The sequence below is a fragment of the Gossypium hirsutum genome, chromosome D08 (genome assembly GCF_007990345.1).
Source record: "Gossypium hirsutum isolate 1008001.06 chromosome D08, Gossypium_hirsutum_v2.1, whole genome shotgun sequence".
NCBI classification, from domain to species: Eukaryota; Viridiplantae; Streptophyta; class Magnoliopsida; order Malvales; family Malvaceae; genus Gossypium; species Gossypium hirsutum.
Window position 1 is genome coordinate 62769468 of NC_053444.1, and position 22137 is coordinate 62791604.

A 22137-nucleotide genomic window follows, 5' to 3' on the forward strand; every position below is an offset into this window, starting at 1 on the left:
TCTACATTTAACTCTCAATAATTTGGGAACATTAACATATTTAAGAGCAATAATCTTATACAGGACGAAGCCAGAACAATCTTTTAGGAGTTGAATGAAATTTTAGTTTTTTTTTTATAATCTATATCTTTATAATTTTATAATTTTAAGGGGAGCAGAGTACGATTTTACCTTTACTAAAAAAATTTAAATGACCTAAATAGTAATTTTTTATTTTAGGCCCCCTAAATTCGCCTATGATCTTATGAGACTGGTTTTATGAGGCTTACCCACTATAAACTAAGTTTATTAATTTAAAACCCACCTTTAAATATATATAACTGATTAGATTTATCCAAATTTGATTCAAACCAAATAAAATCTATCAAACCGAACAAATTACCTAATCTTTGGTAGAGATAGCAATGAGACAAGTCGAGGTAATTTATTGTTCACCCCAATCCCGACTTGATATATCCTCAATATAACTTGATTGATCCCATCTGAAAAATCAAAGCTATACTGACCTGACCTGATATATCACATTTTCTTTTATCAAAATAATTTGATTATTTATTATTTTTAAAGATCTTATTAATTATTATCTAGGTATAATTATGTTAGAGCAACTGTTAATGTAAACATTATTGTTAATTATTTTAAATTAATATATACATTTCAAAAAAGTATTTTAGTAATTATCTCAATGCAGGGCAAGTTTTTGGTAAATATGACGGGATTGATTAAAAAATTAAACCCACGGGTCCCATCCCAAAACCTAATTTTAAAAAAATTCGAGTCTAGTCAAAACCGGGGAGTTGGGGTTTATTTCATCCCTAGTCCTTGCACAAATAGGAATTTCGGAGTGTAATTCACGCGCCGGAAAGAGGAAGTAAAATCATAGTTATTTTGCAGAAAAGAAAAGCAAAGAAAATCATTAGCATATTATTTATTAAAGGGTAGAAGCAGTCAAAGAAAGATTTATTGGGGAAGCGGCCAAGCCATAAAAGCCACCATATCCTATTCTATTCCTCTTTTCCTTTATTTTTCTTTCTATTTTGTTCCCATTACACCTTTTCTTTCATATCTTTCAAGATTCTTTATTTTATTTGATTTTCCACCCATTTTTGTTTTAAATCAATTACTAAAATATTCTTCATGTTTTCAACCCCATTTTAACTTTTCTTTTTATTTTCAATAACACCCATCAAACTTTCTCAAGTTGTCAGAAAATCGATATTATTTTTTACCAGAATTTTTTCTTTTGATTCTAATGAGAACCTCGAGCGTTTGAAGTTACCTAAGAACAGAACTATGCGAGGCACATGATCGCCTACTAATAAAATGTTAACGCTTAACCCTTGATAAGATTTGAGCCTCTACTCTACTACATATAAGACACTTATGATGGTAATAATATTAGTATGGTAAGTTCAAGACTTGCATAATCACCATACCAAAAGTTTTGAATAAATGACACTTAAATTATTATTATATTTTCAAAATAATGGAAAATCTTTCATCAATCTAATTTTTTTAATAGGTATTTAGAAATATTAAAACGGTACAAATAATTTAATTTGCTTTATCATGCAAAACATGATCCTCCATAATTTAGCAACTTTAGCTGCTTCCATAGGTAAAGAATTCAGCATTTGGAAAAGGCAATAATTTAATGCAATGTTTTTGGTTGTATGTAATCATTAGTCAAATGGATGATTCATAAAATAAAAATCAAACTTTACTATAAGAAAAAAAATACCCATCCAAAAATAACTATATAAAATTAAACTTTTTAATTATAAATTTGATGCCTCTAATGTATTAAATTTGGTTATCACACTTTATAAAAAATTGAGTAATTAATTAAATTAGATAACACAATTAAACGTTGTCGTTAACTCATTGGCTTAAAAAACAAGAGTTCAATTAGTAAAAATTAAGGGTTCAAATTTCTAGCAACTTCACTAATTAATTCTCAGTAATTGCATAGTATGAGGACCAAATCCTAATAAAATTAAATTGGACTAATTTCTTAATTTTTAAGAAAATATAAGAATAAAATTCATAATTAAATCTATAGTATGCTCACTAGAGTTTCATAAACTTAATTATTGAATAATATATAATAAATATAAGGGCTTATTGGTGAATTTATCAATCAAATAGCAGAGACTTCTGATATAAAGCTTCCATGTCAAGTTGGTTTCCCACTTTTCTTTTTAATTTGGTTTCTTCAACAAATGTGTATTTGAATTCCAAATCTTACTTTCCATTCACTTCTACTAAAAACTTTCTTTTCTTTTCAAATTCCCCTTCCCCCATCTCTAGCCTTGGTGCTGGTTCATGGATATTGAACCCTTGTGGGATCTTGGGGGGTGGTTTTTTATTTTCATTGATTGCATGGCAGCTACACCTAAAACACCATCGTCATCATCATCCATAGTGGCTGAGACCTTTGCCAAATCCCACTCTCTCCTTTTCCTTCTCACCCTTTTCTTCATTTTCCTTCTACTCCTTAACCCTAAACCCACAAACTACCCCATGGACTCACCCAATGGCACCCCTTCTATCCCTTTCAAAAGGCTTCTTTTAGATGCTTCCTCAAACATGAATTTGCATCCCAAGCAAACACGAACCTTGGGTACGTCGTCTTCGTCACGTAGAGAGTTTGGAGCCGAAGCTCACGAGGTTCCGAGCGGTCCGAACCCTATTTCCAATAGGTGATGTAATCGGAGTTGAAGCTTGAAGAATATGGAATATGTGACCAAGAAAAAAAAGTTATATTGTTAATTTGTTTTTGTGATATCTTTATGCCTAGCTACTTGTTTTAGATCCTCCATTAATATACTTGTTGTCCTTTTTTGTGATGAGTTTTGTTTTGGTTATGGACTAGAAATGTATAGGAAGAAAGATACTCTATTATATATATAAACATATATATTTCTACATGTTTTATCATATATAGATGATGATAATGGCGGTGGTATGGTTTATATGATTTCATTCAGTTCCATGTTGGATTAATTAAGTCATGATGATACTTTTATTCCTATCATTCATATAATTAATTTCTTATGGTGGTTGGGATATGAATCTCTTTTTTTTTAACTTTTTTGCAAGTGAACGAAAGTGTGATTGCTAGTGAATTGTTTTTGTTTGCTTCTTTTTTTCTATTAAGGAAGCTTTTAAGTGCATTGATTAGCTTCCATGGGGATGTTTCTTTAAAGATGAAAGGAAAGGATAAGAAGGGAAATGAAGGGGGGCAGCTAGCTGTGTGTAGACTGTGACAGATCTATGTCACAGTGAAGAAGGACAACTTTTTTTGTTTGGTGTTGGTGTGAAGAAATAATTTTGGGGTTGGGGTCGGTAAATTTGGACATTGCTTTTGTCTTTGTGGGAACACATGATACGAGAAAGTCGAGATGCCCTAAAGTCATGATTTGATAATTATTACTGTGTCATTTTCCTGTTGTTGAATACGTACGATATATATTGTTATCCAATCATGTCTCTTCTCTTTCATTTAATTATTATATTTTATTTTCAATAACATCTTCGACATAAGAAAAAAAAAAGATATTAATGACACTCAAATTGATAGTGTTTACACTATCTTCAAGTAAATATTTTATTTTATCAATAAAACAATTTTAGATTACAACAAAAGAGAGATTGAAGGGTTTAATCAATGAGTTCAGATATGATCGGTTAATTATTAGTGATTTTTGTCATTGATTAAATTAGTTGTTCTATAATAATATCATAACATAGGGAATGTACAAAAAGAAGATAAATCAAGAATGTTGTGAACAATAGCATGCAATTCTTATGAAACTTGAGCCAATCCTTAACGTTGTTAATGAGGCTCAGAGCAATTCGATTCAACAATAACTTTAATCTATTCATTTCTTTTTGTAAGTTCCACCGTTAGTTGAATTGTGTAGACCTCGACAAAAAGGGTGGAAGATGTGTTGATATAGACATTGTGACCATCAAAACCCTGAGCGTATGGGGCATAGTTGAAGTTGGAGCATCTCTAGATGGTCTAGGCCTAAAGGCATAAAAACACCTTATATGTGCAATAGATTTTGTCGTCATAGGTAGGTGTTAGAGAGGTTTACGGTACCATAAAGATTGTGATTTGTAAGTTATCATAGAGTATGATAGGAAAAGAAAAAGGTAGAATTTAGAAATTATTAATCAAATTCTTATTGAAATTTCAAAAGGTTTGAAATATAACCCCATTTTCTCTCTTGTTTTGCTCTCCCGAGGAGAGCTACTTCTGCCGGTGCCATTTGTTTCTCCGGCCACCGTTGTAGGCTTTTCAAAAGGTCTCTCCCCTCTTCAACCAAAAGCATAACAAAACGACGCCTTTCATGCTTCGTGCATTTTCTTTGTCGGAGAGAGGGTTGTCGCTGACCTTGACTAGACGGCCTCCCACTGCTTCAATCCATTGTTGGTAGCACCTCCAGTATGCTGCTTATCTTTTTCGTTTCTACTCTGCCACCATTGGTCTGCTGAAATCTTCGGTAGGAGATCTCGAGCAGCTGTGTTTGTTTAGTTATTGTTGATGTGGTGATTGGTTGTTTTGTCATGGAACAACCAGTCACTGGCCCCTTTCCTATCATAGGCTGTCCGTATTCCAGATTCCGACCAATTTTTCTAGTAGGATGAAGTCTAGCCAGATTAATAATTTTTCCTTCTACCTATGATGGTTGTGCTCCTCGACTTTCTTGTGCTTGTACTTGTTTTCTTCATAAAATTTTCGAGTCCATTAATCAGTGGAGTTAGGAGAGTACTGCGTGTTCGTATAAATGGTTGAAACCTTCTATGAGGATTGGGATACATGCAACATAATCCCTCTTTCAAATCCACTATTAAGGAGATTAATCGGTACTCGTTTGTTGGCATTTGGTGATGTTTCTAGTTGTTTCTCTCCCCAGTCTCCACCCTTCCCAATGAAATGAAATCTTCTATTTCACCTAATACGATAATTTAAAAAAGAAAATATAATTTGTAAGATGCAAGGAAACCATGATGGAAAAAAATGTGAAATAAGCCCCAAAATCAAAATGACCCCACTATTACTTTTTGACTAACCGGTAAACACGATCATATCACAGGAACAAATAATTTGATTTGATTGATTTTTCATTTTAAAATTGAAAACAAAGCTGAAACAACTTATTTCACTTTTTCTTTTTAACCCAAATCCATATTTTGCAACATACAGAGCAAGATCCGAATAAATCACATTCCCCTGCTTCTAACTCTGTGGCATAACAACATTCAAGTGTCCGTATTTCTGCATCACTTTCCTGGTTGCCAGTGCAGCTGCCTCGCTAGCTCTCAGCGTTCCAGCTGCCATGATAGCAGCAAATTCACGGCTTATCTCTTCTTGGACCTTGGCTCGAGCATCCCCAAGAGGGTCTGTTGCAGTTCCACTGTTCGATGATTTCTCCTGTGCTCTTGTCGGTTTGACAGATGATGTAGTCTTATCCGTCTCCGCGTGGTTTGGCTGCTGATCAGCCTTCACCTTACTGCTAACCTCGTCTTTCTTGGTGGTATCAGATGAACTGTTCACACTGGCACTTGAGGGCTGAGATGGCTGAGCAGAAACAGAAGGCTTGAATTGGGGAACTTGAGGAACAGCACCAGCCCTCAAAGTTGTCTCCAGATTTTGTATCATGGGCACTGTATAAAGCATAAACAAAATGGTCAAGTTTACATATTGTTTAACTAATTAGCAGATCGCTGAAAAGGCAATTACACTCGAGTTCAAGTAACATAGGTTATGGTAACTTACTTAAAAGTGAACCCATTGGACTGCTCATAACTTCATTTGGAAGTTGCAAAATATAGTCTGGAATGTTAGTACCAACTAGAAATTGGGCAACTTCATTGCTGAAGTTGTTGCAATTGTGGGTAAGCAAACTGTAGGTCTCGGCTGTGTAACGAGGACTAATCTCCTGTAAATACATCTCAAACAAATCTTTAGGCACATGAGTGACACCTAGATCGATCACTTTAATTGGTCTCCCGTATGGTGCCGTCCCAGCAGGAATGTGTTGGATTCCTCCACCGAAATAGTATTCATTACCATAAACTACCATACCAGTGTGCCTATCAAGCAAAGATAAACCAATAAACCAAGTCAGAAAATCTCAAACAATCAGATGCTACTATTGTCTACCCTCAAACGAATGCTTACCATATTCCCTCAATAACCTTCCCTAATAAGGTCATCGAAAGCTGCCGAGCCATTCCCTGACTCAAGTCATACACATTCAAGGTGACCTTATGACCCTCCTGCCACCAATCCAAAGCCACCATTAGTTCACATGCATCTTTGATGAAAGATATTGTAAAGAACCAAGTGAAGATATGCAAAGAAATATAACAGAGCAAAGGAAAGAATAAAAAAAAGAAGTTAATATATGTGCAAAGAATTTAATACCTCAGCCATTCCAGCAGTTCAATATAAAAGCTCTTGCAAGAAAAAGAAAAATGCAACCTCTAATTTATTGGAGAAGATAACCTGTCAAAACCGAAGTCCAAACATATCAATGAGATCAATTATAAGGAAGCATCTTGCCTACAATAAAATTTATTATAATACTATGATGTCCAATAATTATAAAAATTATGCTTGAATGCACCGCTTAAAAGTATAACACTACCCTAGACCTACATAATTCTGAATTGTGATTGATTAATCTTAATACAATTAATTGTAGGAGAAATACTCTCTGATTTTACAAGCAATTTTTCCTACTAAACGCTTCTTATCGTGTTTATCTTAAATTAAAATAACTAGATTTCAGCACTTCAGCACATTATTTGAAAATTACATATTTATATCAAATTTTATACCTAAATTAGCCAATTAGTAACTAGCTTAAACGAAAAAAAACCTAACTTTTCACCCAAGAAAATTCGATTGACTTGAAAACTCCCAATCTTCCTCACAACAAACCACGAAAATTAAAATTTACAACTCCACAGTGAAACATAACACACAATCCAAACCACAAACGAAACCGAATCGAACAATGCCAAAAATATACATAATCAAAATCGCTTCAAATTTAAAATATAAACACAAAGACTAAACTGACTCAAGCAATCAAAATTTCAAATTTATTAGGGGAATGTAAACTGTACGGAGAGGGAGAGAAACGCACCCGAGATCGCAATCGCAAAAACTTTTCTAGTTCTTATTCCTCTAATTGCCGCTTTGCGTAAGATTGGAAACTGGACGAATTAAAAGGAAAGAGGTCAATTTATAGTTGGGCGGTTAGGTTTGTTCGGTGCTCCGAGATTCTGCTTGATTCGCAGTCTTCTATGACCTTCTAGAACTTACTATCCAATCTATTTCTGACACGTGTTGGTTTTAATGTGCTAAGGACGGTGACGGTCCTAAGTGGCAAAAGAAACGCGGCTCTGGCGTGAGCCGTGAGGAGTCCCGCGCCATGTACAGCGTGCGAGTTTGTTGTTTTTGGTTTAATTTGATTTTAACCCTCCTATTATGTTGAAATTTTAGATTTAATCCTTTATCTTAATATGATTATAATTTGAGGTACCCTAAAATCCAATCAATCATATTTCAATTAACAATATGCACCAAGAAAAATATTCAATTAAATCCTAAAATTAATTAGTTGATAAACTAAAACCATAATTAAACATTTGCTTTTATTAGGATGATTAATATCTAAAATTAAGTGAGCCCAGATTTGATATATATATATACAAGCTCAAGCCCAAAATAAGCATAATGGACCAAACCAATGAGTATAGTTAAACATCAAAACCCATAAAGGGTTATCTTCGCATAAGCATAAGTAATACATCTCTTTTTTCAGTTGCAACTTTTATTCTTTCCATCATATATTCCTTTTTATAAATGTAGATTACTATCAACTAAAAAATTTAAGCTTAATTCACTTATCCCTTTCTCCTATTTACGACAATAATTCAAAGTTAGGGGTATTTGTTTCTAATGTAAGAGGATGTAGGTTCGAGTGTACTGAAGCACATTATCTCCCTATTTATGAGTTGGAATGGGCTATGAATAGCTCTAAGTATTATGTCAAAAAGAATAAATACGACCAGAACTTATAATGAGATTGTTTAAAAGAATTATGGGTATTTGTGAAAAAAAGAGCATGGTTGGAGAATATATGGTTTGACTTGTTAAGCATGTAGAGATTACACTAAGAATCAATTTCATGAATTTGGTTAAATTTGTAAAAAAAATATAAAAAATCTACAAACAGTACATTAACTTCAAATATATGTAAAAAACAAGAAAAATATAAGTTAAAAGTCAACTAAACCCATTGATTCGGTTATGAAAATTCATAATTCATAGCCAATTGACTTAAACTATTTTAAAACTTTATAAATTGAATTGATCTTGTGAACCAACTTAATCATAAATTAATTTGAACCAACTTTGATTCATTTAGTGCATTTTGTTAGTCTATAATTCATAATAGAGTTATTCATTATGGCCAACCCTCCCGGCTTGTCCCAATTTAGATCAAGCTTGAACAAAGAGTTTTGCCCGCAATTTGATCCGACCCGGTCGAAATTTAAATAAAAATAATTTATTTGAATTAATTATAAAATAATTTATAAATATTGATATGAAATTATATATTTTATTATCTTTCAAGCAGTAATAAGAGCTTTTGAATAGATGGAGCTGGATTCAGGTCCGGTCTTAATTTTTTTTTTAATCGGATCTTGACCGGTGAACTTTTATTTAGGTTTTGGGCTTGGGCTTCCGATTATTTCCGAGAATTCTTAATGTACGTACTTTCTCACGCGCCCTCTGATTGGTTAAAGAGACCGAAAATTGCAGGCAATGTCGGTAAAAAAGCGATTGCAAAACATGAAATTTTGGGCCCGTAGGTATAACCTGTCCAAAAACTATTCTTCACTCGTTAAAAACGATTTCATCGGTATGTGTAACCCACGCTCTATGTTAGCGCTTGGATTCACATTTTCATCAAAAAAAAAAGGCGGGAGGACGTGAAAAAACAATTAAAAGTAATTAAATGGAATAGAGAGTAAAGAGGGCCGAGTAAGTCTCACGCTTGCCAATTGTACGGCCTTTCATCATCCTCGGGAACCTTGAAAAATAAAAACAGCCAGGGGTTAAAAAACAAATTTCCACTGAAATTTTTTCTTCAATAATTTTAAAAAATAATACACTGAAATAAATGATAGAAAAATATAGACAAAAAGTGATTTTTTATTTAATAATTAGCAATATACGAGTTCGAATTAAAAATATTTATGGGTCAAGTCGAAACAATTTTAGATAAATCTAAACTTAATATTAATATATTTTATATTTTTTGAAGTTCATTTATATTTATAAATGACTAACTCGAACTCATTTTAGATTTATCCATATTAATTTTTTGAAAAATTTTTAAAAAATATATTTATATAATTTTATTTTTATATTTTATATATTTTATTTACCAAAATTTTTATTTAAAGTTATTATAACATTTTTTTAATGTTTTACATTATAGTAGTATTATATATTACTATAAAATTAATTTTTATGTGTTATAAATTACATAATATAAAATATTACAAACTTAACAAAAAGGATTGAGCTGGGTTTGAGCCTTGAGTGTTCAAGCTCGAACTTGACCCATATTTTAAATGGACTTATTTTTTTTGTCTAAACGCTCTCAAATTTCAAGTGGACTTTCAAGCTTGGGTAGGTAGCGCAGCTCATAAATAGGGCACTTAAATTTGTTTTTTCTCCAATTTAAGGGTTGATGAGGAGTTATGGGTAAAAAGTAAGCATGGTGTAAAAAATATATATTTTCAAATTCTCCAAAAAGATAAATTATGGAGTTAATTTTATATTTTAATTTTGTTGATTTTAGTCCATTATTTTTCAAATTTTAAAAATTTTAATCCTAAAAAAACAATAATTGCTAAATTTGTTAATTTAAATTATGATGTTTACAAAATCTTTCACATTTTTTAATGTCATGTTAGTTTATTTTTTACATAATACTCATCGAAATGCCACGTGTTATTTTCGCTAATGAATTTAATGGCTATGAGTCGGGATTGAAGTTTTCAAATTTTAAAAATTATAAGGACTAAAACGATCAAATTGAAGAACAATGGCTAAATCACCGACTTATGAAACTAATGACAAAATTTGACATAATAAATTTAATTACTATTATTTAGCTCAAAACTATAATTTCAAATTTAAAAAAAAAAGTACCGAAACTGAAATAAACCAAATTAGAGTATAAAAACTAATCCACAACTTACTTAAAATCCAAAGATTAATAGCAGAATTTTTTTTTGTCCTGTATTAGATTAAATTGAGAGCTCATTCAAGTAAGATTCTCATACAAAAAAGCAAACTTTTTCAAGTGTTACTTTTTGTATTCACAAAATTCTTATTCAAAACATTATATATAAAAAGTATTAAAATACTTATCATTCGATTTAACAAATAATACTTGAAGATGCATGTTCGAATTTTAAAGACAAGTTCAGATAAAAACCTTTAAAAGAACATGAAAAATATAAAAAAATAAATATTAAATGATATTTGAATAAATATAAAGTTTTCTGTTTATTTTGGGATGAGCTGATAAAAAATTCAAGTTCAAAAATCAAAAGAAAATTGTTATGCTACCTTGGGGGGTTAAAACGAAAACGAAATGAAATTAAGAAATAAAGACCACAAAAAAAAATAGATGCAAAATAAAATAAAGTAGGGTTTTTAGGGGTTTGTACATTAAAAAAAATAAAGACCACAATAATGATGTAAAAAGGACCTAGGGTTTTAGGGATTTGTACTTTTTATTTAGGGGGCTTTAGGGTTGTCAGTATATTCTTTTCTCTCCTACACGCAATTTCAAGGACTCCCAAATAATTTATTCTCTTTTATTATTATTATTATTAACCACCACTTAGATTTTGAATCCGACTACCTTACCTTGCCCATCATGATTTCATCAAGTCGCAATCTTATCTCATTAATACCGCCTCACGTAGATGTACAGCTCCTTCAACTTATTTCGTGAAACATGAGTGTTGGGTTCTTCAATATATAGTGTACATATGATATCTCAATAGTTGTCTCTACGCGGAATCATCACCTAAACCTTAAACTTTTTTTATAAAAGATAAAATCTTTATCCTTCTCCATGGTTATACATGTGTCATGACCTCTATTCATAAATATTCGTTTCGGGACATTTCTCCTTCTACCTTTTAGTATGGTCAAATACCATACAACCTTCTTTCCATAATTCTTTGTGCGGAATCATCACCCAAACCTCAAACCTTGTTTTCCTCTCTATATTTATAATTTGTTAAACTATCGATTTTGGTAAAATACAATAATTAAATTTTAACAAATTCAAGTATAACCACCAACTTCACAAATCTATTAATTATTTAAAAAAATTGAAAGCCATAGGAGTAACTATTTCGATTGCTTCAACAAAAGCCAAGAATCTTCACGAGAATGAGACATGTTCATCAAGTTTCATCATGCCTTCACTAAATGGTATACATAATGTATCATAATAGTATTCCAATGAAACAAAGGTAAAGACAAAAGCAAGAGTCTTTAGTCTTTTTCGTTCCTTCCAACTCTTTAAATTTGTAGCCTTCAACAAGTAGATCAAAACAATTTTTTGTTTTCAACTTTCAAACTTTTATAATCTTTTTATTTCTATTTTTCAGTATAAAAACTTTTTTATCACGTTTTTTTTACAAATCTCTTTTATATTCTACTTCACCATAAATAATGAAATAAAGTGGTTTTTTTTATAATTAATTTTCAGAATAAAATCAAGGGCTCTCATTGTTGTTGTTGGATTTCCTTTTGTTACAATAAATGTCGATAATGGCGGTAGAACGATCGCAAAGCAACAAGAAAAGAAAAATAAGAACACACATATTTTACATTGAAACTCTTTCGGAAAAAAAATATAGGAAAACGAAGAAAATTCACTAATGTTGAAAAACAAATGATACAAGAGGAGTTTCGATTACATCTATTTAAAAGTTGAAAAACCCTATTCTATTTAAATATTTACGGATTTAACTTGTGGTGTACAGTACATACCCACTGTATTTATTTTATCAACAAGTGACAAGATTCGATCCACACAAGCTTTTAACACTTTTTATAATAAAATTTGAAGTTTATAATTGGGAGGAGGAGGTTATTATGTTTTTAATATATAGAAAAATAAGCCATAAATTAAATATATTGTAATAAATGATATAAGTTGGATTGAGTGTTTGCAACATTGTTACGGCAATAATTAGAAGGTTTGAATATATTTAAGTTTGTATTTTTCTCTCATTTAAATGTTTTTGGGAGAATTATGGGTAGAAGTAAATCTTTTCGTATTTAAAAAAAATTGATAAAAAAATTAATCTATATTAGATAATCCCCTTATCCTAAAGTAATGCTACAAGTGAAAAAATTTAATGACACCGTAAAGAAATTTCATTAAAGATATTAATGGATTGGATCGAAACTCGATTTTAAAATAATCTGGGTTTAAGTTCAATTTATTCAAATGATTTATTTTATTGTTCAAAAATAATAATAATTTAATTTAATTTAATTTAATTATAAAAATATTAATATTAATATAAAATTATTTTATTTTTTATTTCTAAACAATAAAATAAATCGAATTGAATCAATTCAAAATTCAAAAGAAAAACTAAATTTAAACTCAACCTCAAAAAATTGAATGAATCACCTGATTCATAAACGACACAAGCTTGGCAGGGGCCCGACCCCCTAACATGATTTTTTTTTTAATTTAGGTCATTTAAATTTTTTAAAATTTTAAATTAATAAAGATAAAATTACACTTTAAAAATGGTAAAAAAATTAATCTAATCTTTTAAAAATGATAAAGATATAAATTAATAAAATAATGAAATTACATTTTTATTATCTTAAAAATATATAATTTAATTTTCACCTTTAACTCCACTCCTCCACTAACTACAAAATCGAATCTCTATAAAATTATTAATCGGGGTTTGCAATAATCAAAGCCCCAAATAAGTGAAAGTGGTTTTGGAGGGAAAAAAAAGATTCCCCCACATAGGATGGTTGTGTTTATAGGATTTATTGATGAGGTAATGACTATAGATAATCGTGCCCTAAAAGAAAAACTCCTAAAATTTTGTCGAAAGAATTATTATATATGTAGAAGGGAGTAGTAAAGCGATGTATCCTCATAATTGGCACATATGTATGTCATAATGATGTTTTTAACATCATTTATTAACACGTATGAACCAAATCAACCTATAGGCCTCATCTACTTTTTCTTGTATGGAATCATGTGAAAAATTGCAACAATGATGAACACTATCTCTAACATCTTGTTATTGTTAAAACTTGAGATGCAGCTTAAATTGATGGAACATTTTTAAAATATATAATATATTTTAATAGTTGTAAATGAAAAGTTATAAGTTATTGAAAATTATATCATTTAATTAATAATAAATAGTCATAATTATTTAAGTAGATATTTATTAAATAATTATGTTTATTGCTAAAGAAGTTACTATGACGAGACATGAGACCTCCTGTAAATAAGAGTGAAGTTTCATTTGCATGATAATCCAGAAATATAGAAGAAGAAAAAAATGTTTCTTTATGATCTCCCACCATCTTTTATATTCTTAGATTGCTCTATAAAGAATTATTGCAGAAATTCTTTATAGAAATTGATATCCTTGCTATGCACTGCTCAGTGCTCAGTGGACTGTTTTCGTCAGTGCAAAACGTAGACAGCCATTGGGCTTTATTGTATCCTTGAGGTTTATTTGTTAGTAACTCTTTTGCACACTATAATATAGGTGGGAACGAATAGAACTTTAAAGAAAGTGTATTGATACACGCCTTGAAGTCTTCATTAATTTTTCATAAGCTTATTTTTATCTCCACCCACCAACATAAATTTTACTAGCCATGACAAAATAAGGAATCATTTTATGTATTGTTTCATATTTTCACAATGAGTTTTTTTAGATGGAAAAAAGAAAAGCTATAAACAAGTAGGATTAAATATCCTATAATAAACATCTTATGATAATAACAAGGTTAACTTGGAACAAGTAGCAACATTGCTTAGAACAAGGATCCAGTTTAGAACAACTTTCATCTAGTGTAGTTGTCATTTGAGGACAACTTGTTAGTACAAATCTCCGGTGAAGAAAATCTCGAACACACAAACGGAACTCGAACAGAAAAAGAAGAAATAGGACAATGCTCCAAGGCGTGTATCAAGTCACTATCTTTAAGGTTATATTCGTCCCCACCTATCTTCGGTGTGCAAATGAGTTCCAAGTAAATTAACCTCAAGGATACAATGAAGCCAATGACTATTTGCATTTTGCACTGACGAGAATAGTCCACTACACACTGAGCAAAGTATAACAAGAAACTCAATTTCTACAAAGGATTTCTGCAGTAATACTTTATAGAATAATCTAATAATATTATAAAATGAAGGAAGGAAAGAAAGAATATTAGAAATTGAAGGAAGGAAAGAAAGAATATTAGAATTTGTTGGTGTGATTTCCAAATGAAATCTCATTCCTATTTATAGGAATTTTCATGTCTCTTCATAGAGACATCTTTCAATAGGTGTCTTTCTGAATAATAATATCTTTAAAATAAACACATAATTATTCATTTAATATTATAATTCAAATAATATTATTTAAATAGTTATAATTATTTTTCAGTAAATCAAATAATATAACTTTTGATTAATTACACCCATTCATTTATAGTTATTGGAACACTATAAATATTTGAAAATGTTCCAATACAACTAATGTTCGGGATGACCTGTTTAAAATAATTGTGTTCCAATAATAATTATGCTCAAAACAACTGCTGTTCGAAATATCTTTTATTTACATCAATTGTATTTTTAAGAAGAATCGACAAGAAAAACATTACCACAAAGCAATTGATATTCAAAACAACATATACTAAGAACAATTATGTTGAGAACAACTCACATTTGAAAGAACTAGATGAACTCTTATTCAGGAATAGTTCTTATTTAAGAATAACTCTTCATTAAGAATAACTTGCATTTCAAGAAATGTTTTGCAAAAGATATTTCATAGGGCACTACTTCAACAAAGTAGAAGAAGTAGAAATGACCCCACAACTCTTGGGTTGACATTTATTATTGGGTGTTCCAACGAGCTTTAGCTTGATGGATTAGATATGAAGGTAGTTGAGAAGTTCCTTGTAAAATTTTCCCGTTACATTGAGTGTTTATCCTTTTTTCTTTCAGAAACATAATGAACTATTGTTCACTATTAACTTCCCTTTTACTAAAAATTGGTAAAATAATCCATATATGTTAGATTAAAAAGCAAATTGTTTAAAATTTCATTCATTTTTATTGTTTAAAATTGGTGTTGCTGACAAAGTAACCAGACAACTACACATAAAGTGTAACCTCCCCAACCCAGCCTAAACGTTAGACCCGAATTCGGGAGATTACATTGGCCACCGAGATGACCTAGTATAATTGGAGTTTATAAAACAGTCAACTTAAAACATTTATTTATATTAGAAAAAAATTTAATCTATTTTCAAAAAAGCTGACGAGCTATAAAAAGAAATGCTTTAGTTTAACTTTGGTGATTTCTTTAGGAAAACTCATTAGCAGTGAAAAGTGATTTTTAACTTAGTTTTAATAAAACTTATATTTTATGCTTAATTAATTAAAAACCATATTTTAAATTAATTTAAATGTCATGCATGCAAAATCAAATCAAACCAAACCAAAACTTAAGTTTCATGGTACAATTCAAAAATAAATTCATACAATCTTTGAATAATGAATTTGAAATATTTATAATTTTTATATGTAAAATATTTATTTTTTTTCCATCCATATCATGAGAATGACAAATCTTAGTATTATATATTTTTGTATGTGTATTTTAAATAATTATTTTAAATATTTTATGTATAAAAATGATATTTAAAATAATTATTTTTATAATATTAGAATTTATCATTCCCACAATATAGGTGAAAATATATTGATATTTGTATGAACTATTTGAAATTTTTTACATATTAAAGTAATGATATTTGAAATAAGTTTTTGAAATATTTTACATATAAAAAATAATAGTGATATTTGAAATAATTATTTGATTTTATTATATTAGAATTTACTGTACCCACAATGCAGGTGGAAAAAAATATTTCACATATAAAAATTATATTTACTAAGAATAATGATATGTGAAATGATTAAATGATTTTTATATTAGAATTTATCGTAAATAAATATTTGATATAAAAAAATTATATGTAAAGAAAAAATATATAAAAAAATTTATTTGATGTTTTTAAAAAATAAAATATATTATTATAAAATATTAAAATTGATAATATTAAATAGAAAAGGAATATTCTTAGCAAGCTTAAAAAGAAAAAGAAAAAAAATAAATTCTAAAAGGTTCACACATAAAAGACAATAGTCTATTTGAAAGCTACGTATAAAATGTCTGACCATATCCAAATGGTCTTGCTCCCCTACTCGGTGGGTGGTTGCCTCTGTTTGAGAAACATTAATTTCATCTTATGAGAATGGAATATATATATATATATATTTAAAAGTGAATTTATTAAGACATAAAAAATATAATTAGCTCTATGTTGAGTTAATCATGTTTAAATATTTTTACCAAATATAAGTATTTTTTTTAATAAGAGGAAGTAGAGAGATTATTCAGGGATCTAACTCGAGATTGAATTTAATTAAAATTTGAGTATAAAAAATCAAACATTAATATTAAAGGGGATAGATGTAGCTTTGCCGCTCCTTTCGGTTTTAATGGGTTAATAATTTATTTTTTTGTAAAGTTTACTATTACAAACAAGGTATGAAACACAATGGACACATGATGAGACTGAAGATTTATACAATATTGCAATTATCCATTGTGGGATTTGGTCCACTATCTTAATTAAAAACACCAATGTCTCATTGTTACAAGATGACAAGAATAGGGTAAACCCTTTTAATCTTATTGATAAACTTCAAGAGTATACATAATATTTATACATTAGTAGTCATGTAAGAATAATAAAGATATAATATATTTCTAAATATTTGCCTAAAAGATATACAGTAATATACAATATATTTAGATATTCTTAAAAGATAATATTCGATAATAATATCCTAACAACCCCCTCAAGTTGGAGCATGCAGATCATAAATGCCCAATTTGTTGAAAATGTATTCAAATTGTGGTTTACCAAACACCTTTGTAAAAATATCAGCCAACTGAATGGAGGTTGGGACATAAGAAGGTGCAATCAACCCATCTTGGATTTCATCTCTAACAAAGTGACAATTCACTTCAATATATTTATTTAGTTCACTCGTGAAATACAGGATTTTGTGCAATAGGCAACGCAGAATGACTATCACAAAATAAAGAAATAGCTTTAGGATGATAAACACCTAAACTCAATAGCAAGGCCTTCAGCCACTTGAGCTCACAAGTAACGAAAGCCATATACATATATTCAGTCTCAGCGGAAGACTGAAAAAATATATCTATCACCACAATCCCTTTACTCAAATGGGGCAGGAAAACAACAAAAACATATGATCAAATAAAAGATAATCTGAGGCACACATTGGTTCATTGCATCCTTTGTCCTTCTTGTAACTGCCACTTCTTCAACGGTCTGTGGATAATCTTTACTAACCAATTCATCATCTAATGCATTCAAAAGCCGCAATAATACCAATGTCTTCTTGGCGGGTTAATTACTCTTTTAGTCCTTTTTACAAAGCTTATAACTTAATTTAACTTTTTTAATACAAAATTCATGTTGTAATCCCTCCAAGATTTTTTTTATTTTATTTAGGTACATTAAAAAAAATACTATCTTCGACCGTTAATATAATAAGAAATTTTAAAAAAATCCCATTAACATGGTGAGTCCAACAACTACTATGAAAATAAAGTAATAACCAAAAACAAAAGAACTTACATTTGTAGATGGCTTTGAACCTAAAGTTGTTCTTTTCCATACTAAAATACCAACCACAAAACAAGCACTAAAAGGCAAAGAAAAATGTCTTTCCTAGTGGCAAAGTTGGAGCTTTTCATTTTCACATTGAAACCCTACCCGCAAGATTTTTACTTTATGTTCTAAAATAAATATTTTTATTTTATATTTCTATGTATAATTTACACAAACATGTCTACAAGAGATTATGTCGAAAAATACATAAAAATTGTTATATCATGAGGAAATAATACTACTTAGTAAGCATTAATGATGTAAATCAAACTTAGGGTCCCTTTGGATGAGTAGTATATTTATCTATGGTTAGTGTAAAAACAACGGCGACGATAAGATTAATTACGGTAACAATACTGTAGCGTGAGAGAAAAAGAAAACTAAACATACTACACTGAAAATAAACGTTCATTCAAAGACACCCTCAATATAAAATCATAATAAGAAATTGGGACAAGGAATATATATATATCCTAAGTTAGGGGGTTCTTTCTACTTCATCTTCTTCGTCGTTATATCAAGTTCTCGTTTTCTCAATTACAACATCACTGCATTAAATTAATAATCGGAAAGCGTTTTGGACAACAAGTTTCTATACAATAAAGTCATTTTCCTCTTGCAAGAACCTTAAAGTATCCAAGCTTATTTCACCTTCCTCGAATAACATCTCGACAGGTGTAATTGAGCCTCCATTAATTGGACATATAATTGTATTTTTAGGGGCTCTCTAATATAGATAATTTAATTTAACTTTTTTAAAACTTTTTTAAATCAACCTCTTAAAAATTCATTTTAAATAAATTTTAATTAAAGATTTCATCTTTGCCTTCAAATTTTTGACATCCCCTTGATTTTCTTAACCCTATCTATAATTCAAAAAAAATGTGTAAACAAAGATAATGATTATGACTATTTAGCATGGATAATCTTTAAAATTCAAAATTTATAATCATCAAATCATACAAATATATTTAACACTAAAATTTTAATAAATAATATCATATCTTTTATACAAAAATTAATATTTCCATTTACAAAAAAAAATCATAATTATCTAAAAGAATATCTGAAAAGGCCAATGGGGCCGCCAGTTTAGCCAATCCAAATACCATTGATTGAGAAAATAAAAATGGCAGCAGCTCTCCCCTAAACCCCCAAAATCCTAAATATTTTCTCTCTCTCTCTCTCTCTCTCTCTCTCTCTCTCTCTCCTTCTTCCCCCTTTCACTGTCAGACTACAAAAATTTGGCCCCTCCATTTTCCCTCCTCTGTTTAAAGAAGAAAGCACCCCTTTTGCTAACAATCATAAACTGTTTTTTTTTCTCACTGAAAACAGGGCCAAAAAAACACAAAAGTTTTTTTTTGGGGGGGGGGGTGTAAAGTTTCAATGAAGAAGTCTAAGATAACAGGAGACGTAGCAGTAATGGAAGTTTCTCATCGTTCAACAATGGGGTCTCGAACCAGAGCTGCTAAAACTCTAGCTTTACAAAGGCTTTCAAAAACAACTCAAGTCACCCAAATTGTTGGTTCGAACCAAGATGTTTCTTCCTTGTCTTATCTTCAACTGAGGAACCGTAGGTTGGAAAAGCTGGCTTCCCCTGTTTCCAGTAAAACGAAACAGAGACAAGAAGAGAAAGAAAGTGGGTTCAGGGAAGAAGAGGAAGGAAAGAATGGTGGAAAGAAAAATAAAGGGTGTTTTGGGAATAGGGAAATTGTTCTTGAAGTAGGGATTTGTTGTGGAACAGAACAAGCTATGGATTTTGAACTCAGAGACAGGTCTGGTTTTTCTTCTTCTTCTTTAGCCATTAAAAAAAGTTTCTTTTTTTTTTGGAAAAACCCCTCATTTTTTTAGCTTACATAAGCTTTCAAAGGTTTTTTTTCCCACTCTGTTACATAGGATTAGGGCTTTCTCTGTTGTATGGGGTTACTTCCATTATCATGAAAAAAATTTTAGCATATTATTAGCAAAAAAAAATTAAATGTTTGTTCTTTGGTTTTTGCTTTTGATTTATGAATTTTTTTTAATAATTGTTGAGACATTGATAAGTTTTTGATCCTCAATTGAAAAAAGAAATTAGGTGCGTAGGTTTAGGGTCTAAGTGGGAAATTGGTAAGTACATTGTACAAAGAGAAAAAATGGAATGACAAAAAAAAAATTTGGCAATACTAGGCGGCAACCTGCCATTTTTTTGGTAGCTTTATGTTACTCAAACTCTGATCCAAGTGTCGTCTTTATATCAAAGATTATATCTCATTATTCATATCTAAATATGTGTCGAAAACGAGTAACTTCTGTGTTAGATATTGATATATCATATTCACGGGGCCTAGTTTCAGACATGAATGTGGGATTCTCTGTGTAGCAGTAATAAGTGACAAATTGGTCACTGCATTACATGAACATTTTGTTCCATTTTAATTGGAATTTTAGTCTTGGTTTTTTGTAATTAGGTGAATTTTAGTTAACTAATCTCTAAAACTTGGTACTTTTTCATGCAGGAGCACTAGAGAAAGCACACCATGTAGCTTAACAAAGGACTTGAAAACAATCCCATCCCCGGGGCTGGTGAACGATGTGCTACAGTCTGTCCCGTCAACGCAAGAAATGGAGGAGTTCTTCGTCTACGCGGAACAACAACAACATCGACGGTTCATCGAGAAGTAAGTGGGTTTCGAAGTTTTCATTTTTCCAATCGTTTTAATCGGCCGAGTCTTACATTATCTTCTTGCAGGTATAACTTTGATATTGTGAATGATTTGCCACTTCAAGGACGTTATGACTGGGTGAAAATAATCCCATAATCCTCCATTAATGTAAAAAAAGATTGATTTGAGCCTTGACTAAGATTTGTGTAATTTTAAAAAATTACACTTAACCTCATTTACATACCTCAAAACATGATAGCCTGGTAGGAATTTGCTGTTTTTTTTAGTTTCATCATTGTAATGTTAGGACAGCATCAATGAATCAATGTTTTCTGGGTTTATTTTCTTTTTTCACTTTTGTCTATATTATTGTAAGGATAGGGCTTTTGCCTTTGATGATGATTCCTGGAAAATAAATGCGAGTTCATTTCGTCATATTTATAACTCGTCTTTTTTCCCTGGAAAATAATCTCCACGAGATCACTTACCCGCAAAACAACAGTCAAAGTTTTTCAATATTGTTTCAAAACATCATGTAGTCTTAAATTCTGTTTTAAAACCAATGTGTTGATTTGGGTTTGGTCCCATTTTTTTTTGTGTGAGAAGCAATAAAGCTGCTGATTTTGTCAACTGAGTTGAGGTATTAATTTGAAAGGTACATCAATGGCAGAAAGAAAGGGAAGACCTTTGTGTTGTATGAGTGTAATCCTACAATTCACATGGGACACTGTACGGGGGTTTTTTTTACAGAGATTTCAGTGAACAGGGTTTTTATTTTTTTAACCTTAGATTTGATGATGATGTCCCTTTTTTTTGGGTGAGTGTGTAATGAAAATGAAATGGCTACATTCATTACCCTGTGGAAAAGTGGAAGTCGTGAATTTTTGTTAGGCTAGCCTGGTGGATTGGAACCAAATTTCATGGTTTTGTTTGTCTCTTCTGAAATTTTCTTTTTTACATTTTCAATTGCAAAATAATTAAATAAAGAGAATAAATTTGAGGGAAGGGTTAATTGCATCAAATGTCTTTAAATAATGATTTGTATTTTAGATCACTCTTTGGTTGTTTATGAACAAAACATTTGAAGAACAGTTCAATTTTTGTTCGGTTATCAATGAATATAAACAAAGTTTCTTTTTAACAAGTTTGTTTAATAAATCATTTAAAATAATTTTTATTTGATTGTTATAATTAACAATGTAATTATGGGTTGTGTGTATTTTATTTTATTAAATTTATACTCAATGATTTATTGTTTGTTTAATATTATTATTCATGAATGTTACTTGTGAACATGTTCAATTATATGTTCATGAGCATGTTTGCAAATGTGTTTGTTTAATGTTTATAAACAACTTCGTTTAATTTAAACTA

The 22137-nt window shown here is 30.1% G+C and overlaps 3 protein-coding genes across 3 annotated transcripts; 2 read left to right on the forward strand and 1 right to left on the reverse strand.

Annotated features, from left to right (window-relative positions):
- The first annotated feature begins 2152 nt into the window (after positions 1 to 2152).
- Positions 2153 to 2928, forward strand: LOC121219939 (CLAVATA3/ESR (CLE)-related protein 41). Its single transcript, XM_041098757.1, has one exon. It carries the CDS (start codon positions 2326 to 2328, stop codon positions 2704 to 2706), a length of 381 nt encoding a protein of 126 aa, XP_040954691.1. The 5' UTR covers positions 2153 to 2325; the 3' UTR covers positions 2707 to 2928.
- Positions 2929 to 5099: 2171 nt separating this feature from the next.
- On the reverse strand, positions 5100 to 7333 carry LOC107962818 (desumoylating isopeptidase 1). The gene is made up of 5 exons (XM_016899349.2): positions 7167 to 7333; positions 6440 to 6520; positions 6194 to 6291; positions 5789 to 6105; positions 5100 to 5676 (listed from the first exon to the last, which is right to left on the reverse strand). Exons 2-5 carry the CDS (start codon positions 6446 to 6448, stop codon positions 5249 to 5251), a joined length of 852 nt encoding a protein of 283 aa, XP_016754838.2. The 5' UTR covers positions 6449 to 6520; positions 7167 to 7333; the 3' UTR covers positions 5100 to 5248.
- Positions 7334 to 19276: 11943 nt separating this feature from the next.
- On the forward strand, positions 19277 to 21117 carry LOC107962817 (cyclin-dependent kinase inhibitor 3). Its single transcript, XM_016899348.2, has 3 exons — positions 19277 to 19893; positions 20617 to 20778; positions 20850 to 21117. The coding sequence occupies exons 1-3, from the start codon at positions 19505 to 19507 to the stop codon at positions 20917 to 20919; spliced, it is 621 nt and encodes a 206-aa protein (XP_016754837.1). The 5' UTR covers positions 19277 to 19504; the 3' UTR covers positions 20920 to 21117.
- The last annotated feature ends 1020 nt before the right edge of the window (positions 21118 to 22137 follow it).